Here is an 18,846-nt window from a genome sequence, read left to right as displayed (position 1 = left end):
ATTCTTTATGCTTACAAAAGATGTCCCTGTTATACCGAGTGTAATATGCATCATTTTATCCCGAGTAAATAATAATTATTTGGAAAACTGTCAATGTCTGTGTGAGGTATGAGCAAAATTTAGATAAATTCAGTTTTGACTAACGGGTGATTTAACGGTCTAAACATTTTTAAACAGTCATTTTTTAAATTTTAATTAGTTAATATCCTAATTGGCTATGTCTACCTCGACGGGCACGTCGCCCATAGACAATCAAATGTGACAAAAACAGGCAACTCCGCAGACACTTGACGTTTGCGCCTTAAGAACAAGATAGTTTATATTTATTTTTACATTTTAAATGACTTTTCTTCTAGTCTTCTTAAGTTATGAAGTAAATTACGTTGAAGTAATTTGTAGCACACACACACACTTCTGAGATGTCTGAATTTGTAATGATTATTCTAAACTTAGAAGAAAAGTTTAGAATAATAAAAACTTTACAAGAGGGAGCCAGAATTTGAAGAAAAAACTTGTTTGAAAATTTGAGTCATTAATTTGACAATTTCAGACTGCGCCACCACTGCGTACACGGATCAGTCGTTTGAAGTGGGACCCCATCGTTCCCCGTAGAGATCGCGCTGTTGAAAACCGCTCGCTGATTGGTCCGGGCTGATTATGTCGGCGTTTCTTTTTCCAACAGTCACGCTTCATGTGTTGCCGTCTGCCTTAGCTGACCTCCAGGCTCCGGCCCCATGCCTTTATCCGGGATTAAAGACAGGTCCGTACTTCGCTTTATACTCCTACAAGTTTTGTTAAATCATTTTCCTTACTATAGTAGAAGGCAATATATCGGCCGATGCACGTCATTGACGTTTAACGCGCCTCGTTGCCAAATGTTTAGTTTTTTCATTAAAACACGAACTTTACATACATTTTGTTTTTATCTACTTCTTATATAGAAGTTGACGCAGTTTTTTAACAGAGAATTTTGAATAACAATATTAGTCAATATTGAATTTTTTTTGTCTCTCAAACAAAAACAGGAAACGGTCATCTAGCAATCTGGCAACAACGTACACAACTCGTTAAACGTCGAGATCGAGAAGTGTCAGAATTGCGTTCAGTTAATAAGCGCGTGTTAGAAAGAGAGCGCTACAGGTCGCAACTAATCGCTAAGCAATACGAATGCATTTTCAAAACGTCAAACTCACTGATGACGTGCATCGCTCCCATTAGTGCCCTGGACCATACTTAGGTACTCCTCTTTCCAAGACAAAAGACAAACTTTAAAAAACGAATCTAACCTTACTTTGTATGCACGTCACAGACGCCAACACTACAAAGACACAGATCAGATGAACTCAACTTCAAAACATTTTTTTTTCTAGTGACAAAACAAGACTTTAAACAAACTTTTTTATATAATATGAATCTATATTTACATGAGAGAAATGTTGTAATACGGACCTGCAAAGACAAAAATATTTAGGACAGGAGCCTACGTACATAAGCTCTCCTTAAAAAGAAGCATATTTTCAATTACCTACTGACTCTAGCAGTAGTTTTTAAAGTTGGCAAACTAAAATTGCTGAAATGTGAACGGCCCCTCACATGATCAGAACTGGTTACACACTGTTTTTTTTTAGCTCAAAATAATGCCACTTTTTTCCAATTTAACTAAAATTGCATTCTTTCCGAAGTCACCATGTTAGTTATTTTTATCTGGGACACTCAGTATCATACTACTTAAAAACACTATGCAAATATCATAGTATTTATTAGTATTATTTACCTAATGCAAAATCTAAGACGAATAACAGTGTTCACCATCAGGTACGTTAAATCTGACAAAAAAACTGATACGTGACTACTTGACAATTGATAAGAGAAGATTTAGAAGATTTTAGAGGTTTAGAATCACATCTAACTACTTGAAAAGTACATGTAGGACCCATGACATTGATGCGGTTATATTCTTTTAATTTATTTCATTAACATCATTATCTAAACTTTGGGTAAAGAAAAAAAATAGTATGAAAAAACACGCAACATACAATAAAGGACATTTTTTAATATTTAAATCGTTCACGAGTTTGGTAAGAAATCCTAGATAGAAAGTAGGAAATGTCTAGATTTAGAAGGCTATTATCGGAAAATGTGTAAACCAGAACCACTTTATCGCATTTCAGGACAAAAATTACAATATGATCAGTATAATTCTTTCTAATTAATATCTTGATTGCACAATCCATAAAATATATTACAACAAAATTTTAGGTTTACTTTATATTCAAAACATACATACACACAACCAACGGCGCACTCACCAAAATATACACAAGTTAGCATAAAATTAATTCTGTAGTATTATGACTACATTATTCAGGCGAAAACTAAAACAATATACAGGGTAAACCATAAGTAATGGGACATAGAGCTACAGCATATTCGTGACGTCAAAATAATACGATTTAGCTACTGTCCTATACCAAAAGTCAATATTAAGAAAGATACAGATTGTAAAAGTTGAATTTTTATCATATTATCAAGGTATTTTGATATAAATTACTAAAAATGTGTACAAGGGGGTTTTGCTAGGCGGGAAATACGATTACTTTTAAGACTTAGAATTAGTATACCTTTTTACGTAGAAAACATATTAGAATCATATTTTAAAATCTTATGTCCGTTTTAGTTGCGTAAAACAAAAGTTGCCTAAGTCTTTTTAAGCAGCTGAAATGGTTGTAGGTAGCGTCCCCTATTAGCTACTGCAAAATAGATGAAAGCATCGTATTTACCGACTGGCAAAACCCCCTTATATAAATTTTCAGTAATTTATATCAAAAGAGCTTGAAAATATGACACAAAAACCATAACAAAATTCTTAACTTTTACACCCTGGATGTTTCTTAATTTTAACTTTTGGTATTTAGCTAAATCGTATTATTTTAATGTCAGGAGTGTACTGTAGCTCTATGTCCCATTACTTATGTTTCACCCTATATAACTCGTTGGTTATTCGCTGGACATTGAAGGTTTCTAAATAGTAAATATACAGGTAAAAAGATTGACATTTTCTAAAGGGTTGTAAAAAGGTAATAAACTGCGGTCAACCGATTACGGATAAGAAAACAATCGGTATTTGACAAATGACTTTTTCAAGTTAGGGGGTGGTCATAATATCCCAAATGACAAATGATGTAAAGACACTTCGGACATTGTCGGCCCTTTTGTAATCGTCGTAGACCACCATCGGGACAACATAGACCGACCGTTCGATACTATTAATATTTCTGTCATGTCTGTTATTATTTAAAAAATACACGATATGTCAATGATACCGATTTACAATGGCTGGTATCCTTATCTAAATGTATACACGATGTATAATGTCAATTAGATTTTTTTCGGCTAATTGACAATTCATGTTTAATCTCATCTGACTTTCGGGTGGTTATTTCAGTTATTCCGCATTTTGCCAAGCATAGGTCAAAGTTGACAGTTACCACGTGACTGCAATATTTATGTAAAACATTTTAGACATATTTTGGCGTCAGTGTTTACAGTAGCCGTTTTCTTTCGGTTTGTGATTTCGGATCCAAACACGTTATGATCCAAAAGTCACGTGATCTCCATGTGATTTTATAAAAATGGTGTCATGTGATTTTTTGTTCATAACTAGTTTATAACGCGTTTGGAATACTTTGGGTACAAAATCGTGGATTGAAAGAAAGCGCCTAGTGTCGACCTCACCAATTCAATTTTATAGGTGAGGTTTTGATTTTTCTTAATCAATCCCAATCCCGATCCTTTTCGCCGTATTACGGTTCATCAGTCATCAGAGAGGCTATAGGGCTTGATAACCAAAGAACAAAACCTTCATTCCATTATATGAACTGGATGCCAGACATGATAGTTGTTATGCAACATCTGGTGACATCTGTACTTAACTCTATGAGTTAGAACATACAAATACTCCCAACTCTAGGAACACCCCCATTGCCGCATCAGTCAATTAACACTGCAATAATAATGTAATACGGCGAAACCAGTCAAAGGATTGGGATTGATAAACAAAAAACAAAACCACATCATTTTTAACCAATCATATCGGTGTGAACCGAATGATGCAGCATCAATGGGGATGTTTTTAGATTTGGGGGTGTTATTTGTACGTTCTAACTCATAGAGTTGAGTACAGATGTCACCAGATGTTGCACAACAACTAAGACGGCCTATGTTACTACAGCTTAAACTTAAAATACGCTTATTATCTCTATTACTAACGCGCGCCCTGTCAAATTTTTGTCGTTTTCTTTACTGTGATCGAAATAATAAGCAGTGTTCATGAGCACTTCTACTGCGGGAAAAAGATCAGTAGAAAGTCGCCAGGGTGCGTATTCTTTAAACGAGGGAAGGGAGTTATCGAGACAAAGGTCTGTAGAATGTGACAGAACACACTGACAATTGCGGATTCCTACATTCCATCAACACTCCTCTTGAAAATTCCGTTCCCCGGTTTCAAGAATTAGGGCCCTGAACTCATGGTTAAAAGATTTAAGGAGATGGTTCGACCGCTCGTCTGCAGAAATCCTTCGTGGTACAATTTCCAGGGCTATAATAATTGCCATTTGGATCGCCAACCTTCGGCAGTAGAGGGCGTGATAAGAAGAAGATGCGCATTTTCAAATGTCAAAACTCGTTGATTGCAGTCTTAAACCTCAATGACACCATTCATAGATACAGTTTGTAAGGATTGTTACAATTCCAATACGATGGAGTACGCACATACCGAGCAAACCGAATTTGGTCTGGTCTGGTTTGCGAGTTTTATTTGACTGATCAAACTTTTTGAGGACTCTAAAGGGAGCACAGAACATCAATTATCTTATTCTTGACGTCATACTTAAAAACCATTAAGTTTTTACCTTGAAACAGAAGGCATTTTTTAGGGAGTCTTCGCAACTTTTTTAGATAAAATAGAAACTGAAAATTGAGAATTATTCGAACTTGGTTTTTCTACAGATTTGTCAAGAATCTAAAGTAAAGCAAACAATAAAGTTGACAAACAAGGTTAGTAATATATTTATAAAAAACCTTAAAATAACCCAACAACAAAATTTACGATTGCTTAATTATTCCTGAAAAAAAAGAATAATTTCAGTCTTGTGAACCTTGGAGATTGCCATCAGCAATCATACCGAGAATCACACATCCGGATTCATAAATAAACATATTATTATTATAAAGTGTACACGTGCTGAAAGCAATTATTCGAGGAGTTTGTGAAAACACGTTGAATTCCAAATTCTCTTATCTAAGGAAAAGTGTTTTGAATGGAACCTTGTAAGTTACGAAAATGAGGAGACTAAAAATGGCCTAAAACCACAATAATAGACTGCAGCCTGCACTTATTATACGACAAGGTTATGTTATGAATGTAAAAAAACCTTGTGACACCAGAAACTAAAGTAAAAGTCAACAATAGCCATTCCGCACACTGGCGCAATTTTAACCAAACTTACAGCTTTTATTGAACAGCCAAGTTGAATAACGATAAAAATACCAACTTATAGTTTGAGTGAAGGAATATTAATTGATAATAATTCTAGAACGCGTTGAATATTGAAGAGGTCAGCGACGTTCATTGTATTATCAATTGATGACAATACCTAACACCAATTAAATAGTGACGAATTTCTACTCAGTGATGTACGATATCATCATAGTTCAAGTGTAAGTTGTAGGAACTAAAATGTTTGAGCGGCTATTATATTTATGAAAGAAATAAGTGTGTATATGGCTTATTGAACGGTTGAACTACCTAAATTACGCAATAATGTTAGGAAAACCACATCAAAGCAACATTGGGTAAATCCTCTTAGGTCATACATAATGAACACTAATACAGAGAAGATTTTTCCACTTACCATGGGGATGAGTAAATCCGTTCACAAAATCATCACAAAACCAAAAACGAACTGACACGCACCAGTCAGTATCACTAAATGTCAACAGGTTGATAAAACTAGAAAACAACACGCTAGGAAGCGCTGTCGTATGTTATTAGTACAATATAACAAATCCTTGACTTTGTAATAATAATGGTTAAGGTACCATTTCCATTTAGAAGCGAGTGGTCTGCTAGTAATTATCGTTTGTGTGTAATGTTCGAGACTGGTATACTTTTACGAAATGTGTATGGTTGCCTCAATTTCTGGTGAAACGCTGTTAAATATTTTCAAACGAAGCGCGAGATAGCAGATTGTCGCCTCCATCTTGATTCAAGACGGTTTCAAATGACGTCAATCGTCATTTAAATTATAAATTCGCTTGAATACGAATTACAGCAAAGGTTGCGTTAGTCTATTCTCTTTGATTTGCGCTTCTAATTCATGCAGGAGAAGTGGTACTACAACCCAGTGTAAAGTTATCTTTATACATTCTGGATTATATCCCTATTTAAGAAACAAGTGCCAACACGTGGAAAAACGTAATACAGTTTGTTGAATTTTCTGCTCTTTTAGTATAACAAGTAAACAGAAAAATGTTCTTTTGATACCCTGTTAGTTAAACATAGGAGTACAAGCAGAAGTTTTATGTCAATTTTTTCTTTAAATAAGAACTTAATACTCAACAATTATATAGATAAAAGTTCAAACTACTGAAATGCCAACATAAGTTTAAGAAGCAACTCCCATATATTGAATTATCTATATTAACGAAATTTATTCAAAGCGTCAAGGTTCAGATAGAAACGGCTCGTGGATTTGTTAGTTACAACTGAATAAATAAACACAATTAGAAACTCATTTACGTTAAAAACAAATAAAAGTTTGCATGCATATAGCTAACCATAGCAACCAGGCGAGAGCGTAAATCTGAAACAATGCTAAAACTAAAACGAATTTGGTTTTGATGGTGGCGCCATCTCGTTGTGAAATTTTCAACCACTATTATTGACTTTGCAGTTTACTCACTAGATACATTAGCATTACCCATTAAAGCTGTAACAGGTACCCTTAAGTTCGACAATGGTTCGAGTATAATTTCACATATAGTCAATAGAGGAGCAGGCATTGTGTTTACTGTGTAGGTCAGAACGTTTATATCATGTTTCGATCCCCTATCCAACTCAAGACAAACATCTTCAAAGTCTTTTCATTCCAAAGCACACTATATATAATACCTAATAACATAAAATTTCAGATTCAAGAAAGATTGGATTTATTACTAATCCTATTTTTAACTGCCTATATATTGCACTGCACACTGGTGTAATCCAAACAAAACTTACAACTTTTGTCTCGGACTTGAACTCAAAAGAAAGTAGGTATATACGCAATAGGTCAGTGTCAACGGCTCAAATCAATCAGATTATTGATTTCATACAATATACAAAACGTCGCGGTATGTCAGTTACGAAGTTCAAGTATTCAAATATACTAACGTACTTTGGATTGGTTAATTACGTAGTTGGATACAGCATTTAGATTATTTTTAAGTACACGTTAAAAGAAATTCAATATAAATGGAACTATAGCGATAAGCCTTATCTATATATAAAACCTTCCTAAAACGTAGTCGAAAAGTCTTTGTTATGTTTGTAATAACAAAAAACAACAACACAAAGCAGCCAAACAGTACCTATGTTGCATTGTATTGATATAATCTTGGCAAGGATGAGACTAAAAATGCTCATACGTTTTCTGAATTTTTATTTCCTGGATTAATATTTACTGACTTTCTAGGGCTTTGTTAACTTTGAAAATAATTAAGTACGCCTCTGACACAAGTAATCGATGATTTTTAACAACATCCGGTAAATAGCTAAACAATTTGTAAACTGCAAAGCAGTGCACAACCATGAGAAACTGACAAGAGTGTAGATTAGAGATACTAATATACTGATACATTTCAGGTCTAATTTATTGTTATCACTTCATAAGAACCGTATTAAAGTAGTTAAAATTTAGTGTACGTTATTTACTCATTTCTGACAACCAAAAAAATTAAGATTTTTGCTCAAATGACCTAGCCTGTAAAATAATCAATTATACAATACGTCTTGACCATATAGAGTCAGACTGTGTAAAATCAAAACAACTGACCTTAAAAACGTAATTAAGTAAACTGGGTTACCTCCAGCTTCTAGTGAGTGCATGGGCGTTACTAATTGCACCAACCTCAGCTTCTAAATTTAAGTTTAAAATAAATATTTTTTATGATGATGCTTGTGAATGAGGTTCATCAACCGTTTTGTTTCGTTTGAGTTTTGATCGACCTTAAGACGCAGTCAAACTTATTGCATCTTGCATACAAATAGAATCCTTTTAATACCATTATTTTATTTATTCCTTAATGCAGTACAAGAAAGCATTGGTTGATCACTGAATTTACCTAACATAGCATGAGTCCAAGATTAAAAAAAACAAATACACACCAGGGAGATCTCCGAAACTGCAATGCATGTGGAAGTACGATTATTAACAGATTTTAGAATTGACAAGTGCAATTTTAGTTAATGCTAAGTATTTCTGTAATTATTTAAGTGTGTTAGTCCTGCTAGAAATAGACATCCTGTGGAGATGTTCTTCCTTAAGACCCTTAAGGCATAACTGGTGCAATAAGAACCACTCCTACTGCGAGCATGGAAGCTATATTAGACCTGCCTCCACTGGACCTAATAATTTTAGGGGAGGCAAGATGTGCTTACCAAAGGCTCCGGGACTTGATTGACCTGCCGGGGAACATAACAACGACAGGTACAACATCAATTTGGAACACAGTAAGGGATCCAATTCTTGAAATGAGATCGGATTACATGTGTCCTAAATATCACATTCAGAGGAAATTTGAGGTAATACTGGATCAAAAATTCTGGGTAAATAATGCGAAAAAACTGACCCAGGACTGTCTAATATGGTTCACAGATGGATCTAAACAGGAAAGGGGAAGTGGTGCAGAAGTTTATGGCGAGAGACCTAAGGTAAGCATCAGCATACCACTAGGAAAACACGCCACAGTTTTTCAAACGGAAATATATGCTCTGTTATGGTGCATAGAAGAAAACATTAGAAGGACTTACAAAAATAAGCAAATTCTAATAATAACTGATAGCCAGGCGGCCTTGAAAGCACTGCTTACGTGCAAAACATCGTCAAGACTGGTAGATGAGTGTCTACAGAGAATTACGGAACTGGCAGAACATAACAGGGTAAAACTTGTATGGGTACCAGGTCACTCAGGCATTCCTGGAAATGAAAAAGCAGATGAACTTGCCAGGCAAGGCTCAAATGCAAACATGATTGGACCAGAACCATCTGTTGGCATACCTAGATGCTCAACAAGACGGGTCACTGGAGAATGGATCAACACAAAACACCTGGAACGCTGGAAGACGTACCCAGGAAATAAGCATGGGAAGCAAGCTATTGCAGGACCAAATAAAAATAAGGCTCAAGAACTGCTAAAGTACAGCAGGAAAGAACTGAAAGACCTAACAGCGCTTCTCACAGGGCATGGACCTGTGAGACAACACCTGTCCACCATGAAACTATTCGATGATAACCTGGACTGCAGACCATGCGGGGAGGAAATCGAAACGTTTGAACACATCATATGTGAATGTGAAGCACTTGGTCAAAGGCGACAAACAATCTTCGGGAAAACTAAGTTAGTACTGAAAGAGATACAAAGAGCACCAAGCAAGGACCTTCTTCACCTCGTACGGAAAACGGGCATAATGGACTGGTGTAACTAAAGTACCACAAACATGGGGACAGTACAATAAGCCATCAGGCTTACGTGCTATCTGGAGCTGACAGCCGACAGACCCATGGAGAAAGAAAAAAAAAAAAAAAAGACCCTCAAGACTGCCAGACTGTCACAAGTTTTTGATCACATTGATAAATCAGGTTATTATTTTAAACTAAACACTAAATTTACTAGAAAACTGCATAGATTGACAAATAGGTAAAAAAAAATATTCTATTTAGTGTTATGCTTTTCATACTGAAATAAAAATATTTAAGGAAAACTTTATTTAGCTACTCCACTGTAATTAACAAATTTTTACAAATTTTTAGTAGTACATTAAAAGTTCTTTATTACAACATGGGAAAATTGATGAAACATGTTGCTTTGATGAAAATTAATATATACAGACCAAAACAAAGCATTATTTAGTCACCTTCAAGAATAATTTGAAAGTTGAGGTCAAGGAGAAAATATAAATTTTACTTTATTTTATTTTGGATGTGTGAGGCTGTTATTGTATTCTTACTAGTTTAAAAATACAATCTTGGTCATTTGAGTGCAACAGACTTGCACTTCTACAGAATATAAAAATAAATGCGTTCTTTTTTTATTGCCAACCACGAAATAAGGTGGCCATATGCTACGACATCCATTTTAGACCTGTACCAGGACTACAAGGGCAATCGCTAATTATATTCAATTCACTATATTACCTACTAGAAATATAAAAGAGCCCAGTAGAACATAAATTTTGGAGTAGATTTTCGTCATCCCATCATTATTGCAAACAAAGAAAACTTTACAATAGCTGTAAATCATATGAGTCAGAGGTTTCTCCTTGTATCAAGGTCTCTAGTCCAATACCTTATGTCCATGCAAAACATAATTAAGCCGACGTTTATTTAGTGAATCAATTTTCAATGTTGACATCCACACTTCAAAGAAAAATTCTAAATTTATGCTATTCACATCTGGTCCTATGCCAGCACAGTGGTTTTTGCACTTTTTGAGTACATTCAGGACAATCAAGTATGGGTAAGTGGCACAAGTTTTTATTTGCTTCACCACAACAAAAAAAGAAATTTCCTAGGACTTTTGATTTAGTTTTTAATTGTAACATCTCAGTTTCTGCCTGTCAGCCAGGTGATAAAGTAGTTTAGGCTCTTCAATGAGTGATGTTCCAAGTTGCAAACACGTAAAACATACAACGATTTTGAGTAAACCAATCAAATGGAGGACAATGATCTATATTTTTGGCAATGTCTCTTATATATTTCAAGAGCAGCTTAAACAGTAAGGTTTATTTGTGTTTGGCTGCAAGCTAAAAACATGGCAAATAAATGAAACTTAAGTAAAAGCAAAACTGGTAATTGCACCAGATGAACAAACATTTAAATTTTAATTCTAACTGAAATAATAATCTATAAAACTAGTGCTAAGATCATTATGAAAATGATGGATTGGCAAATACTATATTAATACCAATCCTTGCCCCCCTCAATTAATTGAAACTAAAATTTTGTATAAAATTTGCAAAACTCTATTGCACCATTATACATTAAAACATATACAGGGTGTCCAGCATAATTTGCAGAGAAGAATATTTTCAAAAAAATACATTGGTGATTAAATTCAGGGAGATTTATGATTCAAATATAACAAAAATCAAGTTTAATTTTCCAACATCCATCCACCCAGCCAACTAATTGGACAACAAGTTGCAAAAATATATCTATTTGTTTAAAAATGGTCACAATACTTTTGCTTTTGATGTTCTAGAGGATAGATAATTAGCTATTACTTGTTGAAACTAATTTTATAAAAATATAAATTATATTTGTTTAAGAGACAAGTAAAAAAATTACCTACAAGCTTATTTTTTGGTTACCAGTTTTATATACTTCATACACATAATTGTACAAACCTATAGATATTGTTAGAATTTTTCTTTTTCTATATGTACTTTTTATGAGTGGATAATATAGAAAACAAATAAAAATCAACAAAATGTTAGTACTAATAATTAATGTAAGTGTGATGTGTGTAATGTAAATGTCTAGAAAAATGTAACTTACTTCTTGAGAGAGTTGGAGGTCATCTGAAACTTCATTAGTGAGAACAACATCAGATAAGGTATCTGAAGTAGCATTTTGCAGTGGTGCTGATCTAGATTCACTGTTAGTTAAAACATTCCCTGCAGCATTTCTTTCTATGTTTAGTAGATAGGCATGCACATCTCGATGCCTGAAGTTTCCTCGATTATATCTTCCAAGTGAGTTCAAGCCTGCAAATAGCTCTCTTTCATAATTGAGAAGCACTGAATCCAAGCTTTTAGGATGCACATAATGACTTCTCAATATAGAAGGTGAAAGTCCTGTTCTCCAAGTAGTGCCATTGTTCAAATCAAAATCATTTACACCATTAAGTATGACATTGTCAGAGAGAGAAAGAATCAGGGCGAGTTGTAAAAGCTCCTCTCTGTACACTTTTTTTATACACAACATTGTTTTTTTTTTACAGATGATCACAAATAAAGTTTCAAACAAAAATGTCTTTAGTCCTAATAATCCTTACTAGAATTAAGGAACAAAAAGTCTGGTCCTCCGTTTTTTAATAATCATTTTAAGAACACTTGGAGGAATAAGTTCCTGCTTGCCCTATGTATTGTAGGGAATGTACACTGTTACTGTTAACAGTGTAAACACACTGTAAACAAAAACTCATCAGCTGATATTTAAATAGGATGACAGGTCAAAAACCGGCAAAAGTAAGGTTATATACACCGAGACACAATTTAAAGAAGATTTAGGTATTATCGTTGTAATTATCGAACACTTAACCTGAGTCACTTAAAACAAATCAGAACTCACTTAGTGTTTTTTACCTTACACGTTGACTATAAACCACAAGTGTGAACTTCAAATTATTCGAAAAGGACGAGCAACACCACAGACATTTCACAATTATTCGCGTATCGCGTATCATGATCATATCAAAGTGCGCAACGAAATTTGACTTCTCTTTCTCACGTAAATGTGGGAGAGGGGTAAAAACAACACACATACGACACGACACACGCGGTGCTTTCTACTTTTGTTTTTATTTTAATTTTTTGTTCGGATTAACGTTAACTTTTTTGGTACCTACGTACATAAAAACATCGTTGATAATAAATAATAATATGCAATATTACGCAATCATAATAAAGACTATAAAGAACCCATGTATAGACAACCAAATACCTAAAGCATTTGTCATATATGTAAAACTATTTTTTAAAACGTGTTTCTACTCCTTTATACAACTATTGTACATCAATATAATAATGATAATACTGTGGCAAAAACGATTACAGCACTAACAATCATATCCTAACTTAAATGAGTTATTAGAGTGAATTACCTGCGGCTCTAACTTGATTAATGCCATCACTTATGGGAGTAATTAGCTGGTTGATCTATTATTAAGATTCTATAGATGGGCAATAAAAGTGAAATTCAGAATATCAACAAAGTGAACGTTATACAGTTTAATACGTTAACAGAAAAAGTCCATTCAATTCAAACGATACTACTGTGCCCTTTGATCTATACCTATTGAAAATTATACTTTTTAATGCCACACAAACAAAACGAACGACTGTGATTTTTCTTGTATACTAAAATAGTCACGTCCATGTACTATATAAGTTTTATATGATAATGGATATGCATGTCCTATCTCACCAAGATTTTAGCTTAATACCTTTTTTAAGTAAGGTGGTTCTTGGGTTGTGGTGGGAGAAGTATTCTAAAGGCTGTTTTATATTGAGGCAACCTGATTGACAGCATGCGGCTGATTTTTCCACTTTTGCAAGGCGTTTACAGAGATTGCAAGCGTTTTCATCACAAATGGGTTCAGTATCAAAGTAGCATGCGGCCTGCGAAAAAAACGCTTAGTTTAAGAAAATTGGCGGTGTGGGAAAAGTTGACTCAGGAATTATAAACTTCTGTGAAGGAAATGAATAGGTGAAAAGTTTAAGAACTACTTTTCATAAATATTAAAAAAAAAAACAGAAAAGTGGGACTTCTCCAAAAACCGAATGGACGTTTAATTCGTCCCTTTCCTTCCTGAGTGTTTTATATGCCAAAATTCGCATTTTTGCGCAGAATGTGATAATACACAGATGCGATTACATCCACCAACCATCCTGGAGAAAGCTGGTTGAAAAATTTAAGCAATCGGTTGCCTGTACCTATGTAATTAGGTTAGTCGCATGCTGTGACAAAACCCGTTTGCAGCATGCTACTGAAACAATGTGGAACAACAATATAGTTGCTTGCAGCAAGCACCTAGGTTGACCTAGTTGCTTCAATGTAAAACCACCTTAAGACAAGAAACATTTATTAAAAATGTAAATGGCTGCAAAAAATTGACAGAAAAACCAGCTTTGGACATATGGATACTGGCCTTAACAGACGGTCAGACGAAATAAATTGTTAATATAAATAACTATGACGTTTTGAAATTTACGTCAATAAAACTCGAATGTAGACATAAGCATAAGTAAAGTGCACCTAATAAAAATAATCACTACAATTTATTAAGGGTCACCCAAATGTCTGCTGACTGTTTGCCAGTTTTTTTCTAATTGCTTTTGAAGAGGTTTAATTTAACCATTTTTTGTGAATGATTTACACTCTATGGGTTACAAAAGGCATTGCTAAATTTTTAATAATGTATTAAATTTATAAGGAAACATTGTTTATTACTTATAGAATATTTATAAAGTTGTATTTATTATACCACATGATATGTCTCTTCAAAATAACTAAATTCTATACTATTTTATGTTAAAATATTTATAAATACTTCATAGTTAATTTCACTTTTTTGTTATTTGCAAAGGTAAGTAGCTAAGCAGTCAAGAACCTGAGGCCAAATTTCATTAGAAGTATTTCCAGAAAACTCATGTAAATTTTTTTTTTTCTGTAATATTCAATGACAGGTCTAGTCAGTTGTTCATACTGTTGAAGTCTTTTTAGAACCACTTCAGGCTTATCATCCTCCCTTTGAATGAGGGGCTCTCCAGTTATGTCATCTTTACCCTGAATGTACAAAACATTAGCTTAGTAAGTTAGCAAAAATTGAATTATATATGTACATACGGGTACGTTTGGAGAATTAAATCCTTCATTATACACTCTTCCACTAGATAAGTGAACCCATCGGCCTTTGACCCTGTCAATTATAACAGGAAATGGTACTATGAGATTCAAGACAACATCTAACTTGTGTACCTCCCAAAGAGCTTCTGCTTGTGGAAGAGTTCTTGGAAAACCTTTTTAAAATATTATCTGTACATAAGTATATTTATTTACATTTTAACTTACCATCCAGTAACTTATTATTGTGACTTACGTACTTTGGCAAATGAAATTAACCCAGACATGTCTTTTGAAACTTTTAGAGATTATTTTAAAAACGGTTTAAATCCGTCGTGTTTTGAAATGTATTATTTGCTAAGCTCTAATAATAAAAATTTGAGTGATTTAAACCCACTAGTCTTGAAAATAAGTGATATTAAAGAGCGTGTATTATTTAGTCAAATGAATCGGCAAAGTAAATTTTACATTTCGGACGGAATAAATTTTCGGTCTCGTAATGATCGGTTGAAAAACAAATTTGACAAATACGGTGCTAATCGTACTTGGCCAAATAAGTATTGTAAAAATTGTGAATTTCAGTCCAACAATTATTGTGGAAATAATAAATACAAAGGGACCAAGTTAAACAAAAATGATTTCTATTATCAAAATGTGTCACGAGAAAAGCAAAAATATTCTAGGTTTGATCAAAATCGAGGTATAAGAAATAGTAATACCAGAAATAATTGTTAATCAAAATGTAAAAATTTTAATCGAGGTAGCAACAATTTTTACAATTTTGGACAAAATAAGAATTTTTCTACACATCAGAATCCTAGTAAATGTGAAAACTCAATCTTAAGTGTCGATGAAGTTGCTCTAAATTCGACAAACAGTAAAGATAGCAATTTATTGTCAATCAAAGCTTCAATAAATAACGAAGACAATTTGTTTGATGTAATTTTAGACACAGGAAAACCAAAAATTTAATTGATTTAATTTGAACCAAATTTAATTGATTTAAATCTTATAATTAACATTTCTTTATCATCAGAGAAAATCGAATTAACTTCAGTAGGAGGTTATACTGTTAACCCAGTTGGTACTTCAAAAGTAACTCTAAAAATTAACAACATAAAGTTGGACATTGAAGCATTAGTACCTTTCTAAACCTTTAATTCTGGGACATAATTTTTTATCGAATTTTAACGCAATGATTGATTACAATAAAAATACTTTGAGTATTTCCCCGAATAACAACGGTGATGAAGTTACAGTCAAGCTCTATCGACCTGATTTAGATGTTACATCTAAAAACCAAGTTCAGAAAGAGTTTCTAATGGGTGTAGAAATTTCTGACGTCGAAAAAACAGTAAAACCTGTAATAAAATTAAAAGTTGCTCGAAAATATATTGTAAAACCAAATACGCAAATAATGTTAAGATTGAAAACCGCGAATAATGTGCCTGATTTAACGAAATGCATTTTTATTAAAAGAGACAGTTATTTATGTCCAAGAAATCTGTGTGTAGGCACACCATTTTTGCAAAATGGGCACAATTTATACATTAAAATTGTCAATAAGGGATTTAGAACAGTTCCTATTTTAAAGCATTCTGTTACAGGTAAATTCGACGTTAATGAATTAATCAATACAAATACGACAAAGGATTCAATGTTTTGCGTTTCCGAAAAACGCAAATCAAAAACTGCTAATAAGTTTCAGTCCGATTTTCCTATTCAATCGAAAATGTTACATCCTTATTTACAGACAAGTAACATAAATGAAATCGATAATATTGATTGTCAAAGGAAAGTTGCAATGTTTAAATCAACTCGTAAAAGTTCACACCAAAATAGAGACACAGCTGACCAAGTCGAATTACAAAATGTAACATTCCCTGTATCCCAATTTTGTGGATTACAATATTCAAAGCAAAATGTGTGCTTTTAACATTTCTATTTAGTAGAAGGTTGTATAATGGTAAAACTAGAAATCAAATAGTTTGGAGAAAAAATTGAATTTTACATAATGCAGCATGCTATTAAATTAATTTTTACATGAGTTAACTAGTCAAAACCCGAGATTGCTTTTTTAAAAAATTATTTAATTACTAAAAATTACAAATAAGTGTATCTTACAACTAACTTCAACTGACTAACTCTAACCAAACTGGAAGCGCAACTATCTAGGAGAAAACAACAAGCTAAGCATTTATAAATGTATACTAAGCACTTAGAAATATATAGTCGGCACTTTAGGGTGACTTAACTCCTCCCCCGTTGAGAATGAACTTTTAGGCTAGACGAGGAAGTTCAACATCTATGGATTCCCTGGCCCTTACGTTAGTGTTCTGGGTCTTTTTGTAAAGTAAGATGGGTAGAACTTTCTTCAGGATCAGGAACACATAGAGTATGGCAACAACGAAGTAGATGAGAATTGTCCAAAGGCTAGGAACTGTCGACACTTCGGAGAACATCATCGAGGGTTGGTTATTGACAATTTCGTTTTCCCATTGATGGAGTTCATCCAGCTTCACTTGTCTAAGATGTACACTAAGGTTGAGAACAGGCAGAGATGCAGCAGTGTCAGCAAAATCAGGAAATAAGATTGGTTGTTCACTAGTTTTTCCATCTACATCATTACTTATATGCACGGTGTTTACGTCAGTGATTTTTGCAGTTCCTAATTTAACGGGTATAAGTCCAATGTTGTCGTCTAATTGTCATAACACAATTTGTTCTTGCGTTCCGAACACGTAACCTAAAGCGCTGAAATATAATAGCTTAGTATTACAAAGCATGTAGTGCGAGAGTTTAAACTAATTTCTTATATTAAATACTTATAGTTAAATTTTAATTATTAAAACTATATTTATGTCTAAAAGGACGTTTAAGGTTGTCCATATGGGTCTTTCCTTGAGCAACTGTAGTCACAGTTTTTCGAATAGGGTCGATTAATTCGATATTAGTAGGCGGGTGAAATGTATTGCCTAATTTTTGTCGTTGATGTTTTTTTATATAAGTTTGAGTTTCTGGTGTAAACAAGGTCGGTGGGCCTCTATCTTCATTGAGTTTACCAATAACTTTCTCCTTTTTATTAATTAAATTTTCATTAATATTTGAATATAATATTTTGACTCTGTCTTTATGTTCTGAAACATAATTACTCATTAACATTTGATCTAATTGTATATTAAAAGGGTCGTCGTTGTTAATATGACCACTTAAAATGTCAATAGGTTTGAAGTTGGTACATGAATGGATCGAGTGATTATATGCCAGTATAGCATATTTAATTTTTTGTATGATAGGTGTTTTGTCAAATCCTTGATTATTTAAGAGTCGAATATGTTCAGTCAATGTCGAATGAAAACGTTCGATGACTCCGTTTGATTGGGGGTGGTTTGGTGAGCAAAAATGTATCTGAATTTTGTGTAGTTGTAAAAGTTCGGTAACAGTTATGTTTTTAAATTCAGTACCACTGTCTACAATTACTTTAGATGGAATTCCATGATGGGAGAAAAATGTGATTAAGTTTTCAGCTATTTCTGTGGCTGCTAGTGAATGCAACGGATACGCTTGAGCGTATTTAGAAAAGCTAAAAAGCTAAATGATAGTTAGAAATTTAGTTTTGTCTAGTGTGTATGTATCTAGATGAATGATTTCAAATGGTTTGGATGCTGTGGGAGTGATATTTATTTCCATTTTAATTGGGTGACGTTCGTACTTACTTTTTTGACATACTTCACATTCGTTGATGTAAGACTGAATAGAATTTTTTAGGTTGGGCCAGTAGTATCTCATTTTTATTCGTTGTTCTGTTTCGTCGATACCTCTGTGGTTGGTTTTGCCTTCATGATAATTTTTGATCACTGCTTTTACGTCATCATTATTAATTACGTCTATGAGTTTTATAGTACATCGCTTAAACTTTAAGGAGGGCCATCTGAAGTTTCTACTAATTACGTCACAGAAA

The 18,846-nt window shown here is 33.6% G+C and overlaps 1 protein-coding gene and 1 long non-coding RNA gene across 2 annotated transcripts in view; both read right to left on the bottom strand.

The window, feature by feature from the left end:
• The window catches only part of LOC145739777 (segmentation protein cap'n'collar-like), a 43,089-nt gene extending 30,335 nt beyond the window's left edge, over positions 1-12,754 (bottom strand). Inside the window, exon 1 of the mRNA XM_081995152.1 lies at positions 11,817-12,754. Within this exon, the coding sequence (XP_081851278.1) occupies positions 11,817-12,245 (429 nt within the window). The 5' untranslated portion in view covers positions 12,246-12,754. The remainder of the gene's footprint in view (positions 1-11,816) is intronic.
• Positions 12,755-14,467: 1,713 nt separating this feature from the next.
• LOC145739786 (uncharacterized) lies at positions 14,468-15,674 on the bottom strand. Its single transcript, XR_014181213.1, has 2 exons — positions 14,889-15,674; positions 14,468-14,828 (listed from the first exon to the last, which is right to left on the bottom strand). It is a non-coding gene; the product is annotated as an uncharacterized LOC145739786 (long non-coding RNA).
• Positions 15,675-18,846: the final 3,172 nt, after the last annotated feature.

This window comes from Ips typographus, unplaced genomic scaffold, assembly GCF_016097725.1.
Source record: "Ips typographus isolate SLU unplaced genomic scaffold, UJ_Ityp_2.0 IpsContig44, whole genome shotgun sequence".
NCBI lineage: Eukaryota > Metazoa > Arthropoda > Insecta > Coleoptera > Curculionidae > Ips > Ips typographus.
The sequence above is the reverse complement of the archived record's forward strand: the minus strand, read 5'-3'. Positions and strand labels throughout refer to the sequence as shown.